Source organism: Pteropus medius, unplaced genomic scaffold (genome assembly GCF_902729225.1).
Source record: "Pteropus medius unplaced genomic scaffold, Ma_sr-lr_union100, whole genome shotgun sequence".
Lineage (NCBI taxonomy): Eukaryota > Metazoa > Chordata > Mammalia > Chiroptera > Pteropodidae > Pteropus > Pteropus medius.
In genome coordinates this window covers 28,790-38,405 of record NW_024341280.1, presented here as the reverse complement: position 1 = coordinate 38,405, position 9,616 = coordinate 28,790, and the positions used below count along the sequence as shown (strand labels likewise).

General features: G+C 38.5%; 3 gene segments (V, D, J or C); all 3 read right to left on the bottom strand.

The window, feature by feature from the left end:
* Positions 1-1,767: 1,767 nt before the first annotated feature.
* Positions 1,768-2,425, bottom strand: LOC120592457 (T cell receptor alpha variable 30-like). The segment is given in 2 exon segments: positions 1,768-2,060; positions 2,300-2,425. Coding segments are annotated over 2 exon segments (345 nt in total).
* An 865-nt stretch (positions 2,426-3,290) lies between these two features.
* Positions 3,291-4,281, bottom strand: LOC120592451 (T cell receptor alpha variable 26-2-like). The segment is given in 2 exon segments: positions 3,291-3,622; positions 4,081-4,281. Coding segments are annotated over 2 exon segments (372 nt in total).
* Positions 4,282-8,462: 4,181 nt separating this feature from the next.
* On the bottom strand, positions 8,463-9,149 carry LOC120592442 (T cell receptor alpha variable 38-2/delta variable 8-like). The segment is given in 2 exon segments: positions 8,463-8,797; positions 9,014-9,149. Coding segments are annotated over 2 exon segments (366 nt in total).
* Between the last annotated feature and the right edge of the window lie 467 nt (positions 9,150-9,616).

Genomic DNA, 9,616 nt, shown 5'->3' with positions numbered 1-9,616 from the left:
GTTTTTTTTTTTTTGTGCTTTTCATTTTTCTGCTGAGATTTTATTTCTTTTTCTTTATTTAGAAAATATTTTCCTTTAATTTTTGAATGTATTTTATTTAGTGTTTTTGCTCATGTTTATTATAGGTGCTTTAGAATATTTGTTTGCTAAATTCAATAACTTCAGTGATCTCAGTGTCAGTTTCTATTTGTTTTTCCCTTGACTACGAATCACATTTTCTTAGTAATTTTGGGTTGCGTAGTGACAATCCATGATATGTTTCCATTTGTGTATTTTAACTTTCTTGATAAAGGACATTATTTTTCTCTTTTTCATCCTAAATTCTTATATATAAATTAATCAATCAAAACTTGGCGAGCACTTACCACATGCCATTGTTGGGCTGGGTTTAATATAGAACAGTTGAGGGAAGATCTTGGTCATTGCATATCTGAGCAAATTGTTAAGAGATGGTGTCATGTGGATAACTCAGAGTACCCCAGAGAAAGCTGATAATCAATTGGAATAAGCACAGTGGGAAGAGAAATGAAAGTCAGTTAAAAATGGAAGTGATTCTCAATGACATTTTCGAAAAACACGTTTAAAACTGTTATCAAAAGAAAGAGTTGTCCACTCGACGCTAGTAAAGCCAAAGACTACACACCAAGTGCAGTGGAGAAATATTGGGTATTGTATTATGAATGAAACCACCCAGGAGAACGGGAAGCTCAAAACCCACACTCTGCAATGGTGTGTAAGTTACAGATTATTTAGGGATAAATCTCAAGACACTGTGGCAGAGAAGGGTGGGGTTGTGCTGGAAGCAGATTGTACGGATGTGAGGAAAGGGTAATATATCATTTTTTTTTCAGGTGAAAACGTTCTGTTCTGATGTTCTTCCTCTGGTTTCATGGGAAAGTAGCCAAGGAGTCAGTCCACCTTAGGCCTCAGAAGCAGAAAAACCACTTAGGTCAAGATGATATCTTTAGCCTGCAAGTGGTCCAGACCTTGAGATCATCATCGATCAGGTCTGGGCTTCTGTCCTCTGCTACCTCTGCAGTTGCTGATTATTGGGGGGGAAAGGCTAGGTCTCTCAGGGGTATATCTATGCGTGTATGTGTGTCTGCATGTGTTAGTGTGTTGTATATACAGAGAGAGAGGGAGAGAGAGAGAGAGAGAGAGAGAGAGAGAGAGAGAGCTAGGATTGAAAGCTAAATTTAATCAAAATCAAGAGGACTCTTGGTTTCAAAACCTTGGAAAAAAAATATTGCTAGTGATCTCTCCAGGCAAGTGACCATATTGCCAATGTAATCTTTTACAATCCTGATGCTCCACAAGGAACCAGACAAAAGACTTGATTTTTACTGTTTTTACTGTCTTCATAATGACAAGGTGTAGATACCTAGCAGAGGAAAGAGGTTATTTTGTGTTTTCACACAGAATACATTCACAAAAGTAGTTCACGTATGGAGCTTAAGTCATATTGCAATTCACTCTGGTATCTGAAACTGAAATTTATGTGATTTTCCTCTTAATCTAAGTTACTTACCACACAATTACATAAGTATTACCCAGTAATTATAGAGTTATCAAAAAAAAAAATGATCAATTAGATATATTCTTAAGAGCCTGGCCCACAAATTGCACTGTATGTAAAGCAATTACTTTGACTAAAGTCTCTCTTTTATCATGGATGAGCCTTTGTTAAGTGCTCCAGTGGAGCCGTGTGCTAGGTGAGCATCTGTGGCCCAGCTGCAGGTTTGAGCACAGCCTTTGGAGGCCTGGGTATCATTGTGTGTCTACTCCACAGAAGTAGGTGCCTGAATGACTAGGCTGGGAGGCTGTGATGTTCAGGGAGCTTTGCTGCTTGTTTTCATTAAATGTGGCAACTATTTTGTCACGATTCTTCTCTTCTCCACCTTTCTGTAACATCATCAAGAAGATAGGGCTTTCTTCACGCTTCTGAAAATACCAGTGCAGGGAATATGAAGTCTTTGAGGGTTTGCACATGATGGTGACGTCTTCTCCCTCTTGGATTATCACAGACTGAGGACTCTGCTGCACTTCTTGGCTTCTCACGCCTGATAAGAAACAAGCAAACGCTCATAAGATGCTCAGTCTCATAAAGGAATGGAGATTTTCTCTCCTTCTACTTTACTCAAAGTATAAACATCACCACATAATTAAAGAATATTTCTCACACTTATCTTTCTGTCTGGTTCCCAAAAGGGCCCTCCCAAGGACAAAAACACAACCCAGTTGTGGCCCTCAGGGTGCTGTCACCATTATAAGCCTCTCCTAGACTGCACCGTGTACTCACATGCCAACTGCCACAACAGAGTGCCTGAAAGCACTTTCAGGAGAGTCTCCATGCCTTGGATCCCCAGCTAAATCAATGCACCAGGTCAGCTTCTGAGCAGGCTTCCTCAGCAGGAGTTACTCTGAGCACAGAGTGAGGCCTGTTCCAGTTGTTTGTAGAATACTGCAATGTAGGGGGACAACCAATCAGAGAGACAAGACCGCACTTTCACCATTTACAAAGAATCATATACATCTATCTAAAATACTTTTAAAACAGTGCTACCCTGTGGCTGGGCTGAGAAATGGACACAACCATAGTATCCTATGATAGATGATTGGCTAAGGAAGCTGTGGCACATATATGCAATGGATATTACTCAGCCATAAGAAGAGATGAAATACTGCCATTTGTGACAACATGGATGGACCTCGTGATAATCATGCTAAGCGAAATAAGCCAGACAGAAAAAGTTAAAAATCACATGATATCACTTATATGTGGGATATAAACCTAAAAGCAACAAAGGAACAGGACAAACAAGCAGAGACTCATGGACATGGGCTATAGGTTACCAGATGGTAAGGGGTGGGGGGAGGGAGAGATAGATGGGGTAAAATGGGTCAAATATAGGGGGATATGGGGAGGATGAAGTGGGTAAAGGGGATCAAATATATGATACCTGAAGGAAACTGGACTTTGGGTAGTAAACACACAATAGAATATACGGATGTGAAATAATATGCACTTGAAAATTATATCATTGTATTAGCCAATGTTACCCCAATAACATAATAAAAAATATAAAAATACTGTATATATGTATAAATTAACATATGTAAGTACATATATATATGTACTTACTTCTCCTTTCATTCTTTCCTCCTTGTTATCCTCAATATCTTCTCTTTATGACTTTTGCTTTTCTCATTCACTTTTCTATTTTTCTGTCGGGCTTCTGCTCATCCTCATGCAGTGGCCACTCTAGATGCTGCTGCTGCTCCCCTCACTTTCAAGGAGATATTGTACAGGTGCAGCCCCCTCCATCCCACTGTGTGTCTCTCAAGATGCAGTAGTAGACAGCAGAGTCTCTCAGGGTGACCTGGGCCAGGATCAAGGTACTGGACTTCCTGTCTGTGGTAATGATCAGAGACATCATTCCATGGCTCACATTGCCTTTCAGACCGTGAATCACAAACTCTGGACCCTGGCCGGGAATCTGTTGATACCAGTGTATGTACTCAGTTCCACTGATTGTGGGGTGGTTACAGGGCAGGTGCACGGGTTCTTCTTCAGTACTCTCCACTACATCCGGCTGTGTGGACTTAGCATCACCCATGATACCTTGAGGGGTTGATAAACAATAGATTAGCTCTGGAATGTCAAATCTTGGTGCATCTAAGTTCAGGTTCATAAACAATCCTGAAACTCTCTTCTCTGGCTGTATTTGTACTGAAGGATTTTCAGGTGTGTTTCACAGGACAACAGAAACTTTACTGCTTTTTATTCCTAAATATTTCAGAGACACAAGGCCAAAGATAAATTGCTATATTCCAGGACCCTTGGAATCAATGAACCTGCAAATCCTCACAGGCTGAGAGCTATGGGGCTCAGGGGATCTTCTGTGAGGAGTGGATATGATAAACTTCTCCCAATGATGCTCAGATACTCTAGAGAAGCACACAGTCACATAGACACATAGAAACACATCATGTTATTTCCCCCTAGTGTTTGGTAAAGTGCAGGGGGAGAAGTAGAAGCAGGAGATACTTGCACTTTGTCTTCAGTCCCAGATCACTTACCCAAAATTAGGAGAATAGTTATTCCTGTCAACGATCTCATACTTCAAGTGTAATCTGGGGCTCCAGGCCTCAGAGCTCAGGATCTGTGTCTAATCCTCCATTTGCGGAGGTCCCAGCAACCACACAGCAGCCACTAGCACAGCCTCGACCAGGAAGCTCTCAGAGGGTGTTCCCCAGGCAAACATCAGCTAAAGACAGAGCAGTCTCTTGGTTGGCTCTACTCCCACCCCCAGAATGAAACATCAATTTATAAAGAGGGTAAGGAAGTTTTCCCAGTGTCTAGCCCTCATTCAGGGGATTGACACTGAGATTAGTTTCAAGCTTCAAACTCAAATAGTCTATGTCTGAGTGAGTCTAAATAAGTAAAATCTTCCTCAGGTGGTCAACCATCCCTCATTTGTGGTACACAGCAAATCCCACCACTGAACTGGTATGAAATGTCCTTTAATCCAAGAACCTGTTGCTGAACCTTTGACTACAAGGGGAGAAGGGAATTCCTTTCTGTATTCCCAGCCAGAGCAGCAAGTTACAGGAGGAGGTATACGTAATTTAACTTCCATAGTTAGAAACTCTTTTCTGATTTTTTAAAAAAGACCATAAGCTGAGTTAAAATCCATTGACCCTGTGGAGGACAATATTTTCAACATATTCATATATATATATATATATATATATATATATATATACACTCATAGTTTTACATTACTGCTGTGTTCAGTCTGATAGAGAGAGATGAAATTAGAATCTAGTTTAAGCGCCACGGGGCCTGGTACTTGGGCTCCCACACAGACTCTGCGAATATTGTCTTAAGCATCTTCCCCATGGACATTGTCGGATGTCTCTGGTCTCGATAGAGGAACCAGTGACTTGAATGGTACTTATTCCTATTCAACTAGAGACCCTCTTCAACACATATTTTCTCATCTCCACGCCCATGCCGTGCGGTCATATGCATTGAGGACACTAAGGAGAAAAGGAAAGAAGGATAATAGGAGAAGAGAAGATTTGGAAAGGGAAATAAAATGAAGACATTTGACAAGAGAGGTGGAGATCACCATAAAAAATTTCCCTGGTTATTCTCAAAAATGGATGTTATTAACAAAATAGGAAGTATAACATTAAAATTATTTGTTTCTCTTCTATAAGAACTAAGCTTTTTATTCCACTATAGCAACAATATTTGGCCATTTCAAGTTAAACTCTTAATCACGTCTGACTTCTATTCCCACGAAGAGTCTGCCTTTGGTCTGCATTTGGGCAGGGGCTTACTCATGTCCTTGAAGCTGTGCCCACACTCAGTGTGAGATTATGAAGTACAAGATGACAAAGGGGATGAAAGTAAGTTCTTCAGAACTCAATGACAACCTGTCCCTCACCCTGGAAGGAGCTTTGCTTTCTGGTGTCACAGCCCCTTCTTGCGACTGTACCTATAAACTCCTCTACTGAGAACCAGGACGCATCAGTCAGCAAGTTTGTGTTTCAGGCTTAAGGATAGATATGTCACATCTGCTACTTCCCTCTGGTGGCAAGGCTCCGTGAAGGGCTACCTACTACTGAATTTTCTTCAGTCACTTGGGAGTTTTGGAACTCTTTCTGTGATGGTTTTCTCAAGGAATCGTTTTAAAATCCCCCTGAATCAAATTCCTTCCACTTTGTTACTCTCTTGTTTTCTCATGTTTGAAGGCAGTTCCCTAAGCTGACATTAGTCACTATTTAGTGTAGGGTTTGACAGAACCTAAGCACTTAATAATAATCGTTGGGTCAATGTGTTAATCGATATGCATTGCAAGACTTTATATGGAATGACTCTCAGTATTATGCCAAATAACATCTTCTCATTATCTGAACAACATAAGAAACAAAAGTATTCAGCAGTAAAGAGAAATGCAAAATTAACCTGTGGGCAAAACTCAAATAGAGAGCACACCAACTCTCACTCTGTATGCATCCAAAAAAACAAAACAAAACAAAACAAAACTTCAGAAATCTAGGATAAGGAAAGCCTTATTATGCGAATATGGCGGTCAGTATATGGCATGGTGGTTAATCGGTCATAATTAATTTAATAAATATTCAAAGTGCATCCACTCTGTGCCAAATTCTAAAGTGATAATAGTAGTTTAAGGATGGTGTAAATATATAAATGAAAGAAGGACGAGGATCACCTAAAGAAATATGAAAGATAAGTCACTATGTCGTCCAGTTATGTGACACAAAAGTCAGAACAACATTATGTTCTTTAGTGTAGTATGAAAGTGTTTGGAGAATCCAGACTGAGTCCAGAAACCTTAAATATCGTGGATCCATTTGTTTTTTGTTTTTTGTTTTTTCACATATCAGCCTTGTTGGGATATAAATCATTTATCATACAATTCACTCTTTTCAAGCATATCTTTCAACAGTTTTTAGTACATTCACAGAGTTACGCAATATCAGCACAATCAATTTTACAATGGTACATATTCCCATCACCTGTGAGTATCGGGATTCAACTACTAAATTTTGGGGAGACACAAACATTCAGATCACAGCAGTCTTTTTGATTTCCTTATTCTGGACATTCTTTCTAAGTGGAATTATACAATATGTGGCCTCTTGGAAATGGCTTTTCATCTAGTTGAATGTTTCTAGGGTTCATCCATGTTGTAGCATTTATAGTACTGCATTATCTTTTAATGCTCATAATGTTCCATTGTCTGTATATAATATTTTAAATTCATCATGAACATTTGAGTTGCTTCCACTTTTTGGCTATGAACACTCATGGACTATTTTCTGTGTGCACATGTTTTCATTCCTCCTGGGCATAGACATAGGAGCAGAATTGCTGGATCATATGATAACGGTCCTGGTTTGAAGAACTTTCAGACCATTTCCATTGTTGGCTGTACCATTTTACACACTCATGGAAGAGCAAAAACGATTCATCTTTTTAATTCTCACCAATTTCTTTTAGATGAGAGCATCTTCTTGGCTATATTTCTGTGGTATTATTTTCCTCTGATTTTAATGAAGTGATGATGTTTGTAGCATTTACGCTTTATCAGAATGATGTTTTCCTCTTATTTCGATTAGCTAAGAATTTTTTCTTTATTAGGAATGAATTCTCATTATACCTTAAGTGCTTTTGTTTAACTGGTTAGAAGATGAAATTATGTTTTTATTCATGTGGATTATTACTTTGATTTAAAATGTTCAATTAATATTACATAAAACTCAAGTTGATTTTGATATATTATTCTTTTATATAATCTGATAATTTGTTTTGCTAATATTTTGTTTAGAAGTTTTAAATTAATGTCCGTTCAGTGAACTTATCATGTATTAAAAAAATGTCTTTACTCGGGTATTTTTTAGATCGAAGAAATATATTGATTCTCTAATTATAATAGTTTGTTTTAGTCCAAGCTGCTTTTAACCATATAGAACTTTCAAATAAATTACTTGTCTCCTAATCTATTTGATTCCAGTAAGGGTCCTATATTTATGTTTTAAAAACATGTTGCAAGCCAGTCTGGACACGACCACATTGCTCATGATGGTAGGATGACTCATAAGACTCGGACCCTCTTGCTGACGTCAGTGCTGGCTGACTGATGTTCATCTAACTCATTCAGCTGCATCACTGCACCCAGACCTTTCTCCTCCAACAACAAACAGGTCTAGGGCAGGACTGAGACCCTCCTCTAGCTGAAACTGGAGGCTTTATGCATTGGTCAGGAGTGCTGGGAACTTGAGGCACTTCAAGGAGTCAAAACTTTCAGCCCTTATGGACTGTGGGCATATGTCAGTGTCATTCCTTCAACTGCCCAATGAGCAGAGACAAAAGTTATTTTGGATGTGGAAATAAATCCACATTGGACTGTGAAAAATATAAAAATAAATTTATGTGTTTATAAACTTGCTTTTCATGCATTCATGCATACATAAATATATATAAATATAAAATGCATAATTACATTTGTAAGAAATGTTAAAATAGGCATAATATTGGAAAAGATAATGGATGGTTTCAAACATGTTGACATCTGAAAATCCAACAATTCAAGATGAAAATTAGAAAACTACTCCTGATTTTGCTGAAACAAATGAGTTCATTCAATCTAACTATTCAGGAACATTTTGAAAGGCACATGGTGATATATTTTAACCCAAGAAACAAACATAATACCTGGGCCTCTGAGAGTTGGTGCTGTTTTATACACCGAGCTCAAGTATGGGGCATTTCTTATTGAAAAGAAGTTTATATTAGAAGGTCTCAACTGTGCTACCACACACAGTGCCTGCCTCCTTCCTGTCTGTGGTTCATGGGTTTTCCCGAAGTGTCTGAGCAGGTGGCTGCCTTTATGAAACTGAAGGTTTTTGTTAACCTTCCACTATCATTTTTATTACTGTGGACATTAACGACTCATTGTTTGGGTATGCCGAAGAGCACAGAAGTACTTCGCTGAGTCTGCCAGTTGCAAGGAAGAGATGGTGAGGCTGATGATTGCTTTTGCCTTTTGGAAGTTCACAGAGTACCGATCCCGCTTTGCATTTGTTCTAGAAGAGACCTGATAAATAAGGAAGACCATCTCTCCACTGGGAGGCTGTTTGTACCAGTATAAATGATAATAACTCAATGTGGTTTCATAGGTGCAGTCCATTGTCACAGCTTCTCCTTCCCGCCGTGTCACTGTAGTCTGTGCTTGGGTTACTTTCTCAGTCATGCTGAATCCTATTAAAAAAGAAAACAGGTTTGATCTTCTAAAATGTCTCAGATGGGTCATGAGGAATGGAATAATTTAAGACACAAGAACAAAGAAAAGAATCACACAGTGTTTCATTTCCCCTCCTCTCTTCCCTCTTAAAACCCTTCTTAGTTATAACTTGCCTAGTCCCATCCTTAAGCTCTAAGAGGAAGCTGAGGCCCCATGTTTAAGGCTACACTTACTGAAGCTAAAGGAGACCATGAGTGCCCACAGCAGGCCAGGAGAGAGCATGATAGAAAGTCTTCTAGGTGAAATTTGTCTTGTTCTCACTTTAGCTCAGAGACTAGCCGTTCTCTGAGTGCCTGAGTGCAGAGTTCTTGGGGTTGTCAGGTGCCTCGTTCCTAGGCAGGAAGTAAAGATCATAGATAAAATGTTACACTGCTCTAGTCAAAGACTGAATGAAACATCTGCCCCACCACAGACTTTAACACTGCTTTGATATTTTTCTGTAGCAATGCATTTGAAAAATGGCTATGATATCTAGCAAGGTACAAGAATAATATTTAATTACTTTTTTGTTATTGAATTCTCTCACTTGATACCATTTTGATAGGAGACTATATTCTGAATGATATAAATTTTTTTGAAATTTATAAAGTTTTTTTAATTAATTAAGTCTTCTAATCCAGAAGATAATCAACTTTGATAAATGTTCCAAGTGCGTTTGAACAGAATATGTATTCCGTTGTTTCGGGGTAAAATATTTTACATATATAAATTAGATAAAGAATTATAATTTTCTTGGTCATAGTTTCTTTAAGTTTCTACTAAGACATGTGTATTAT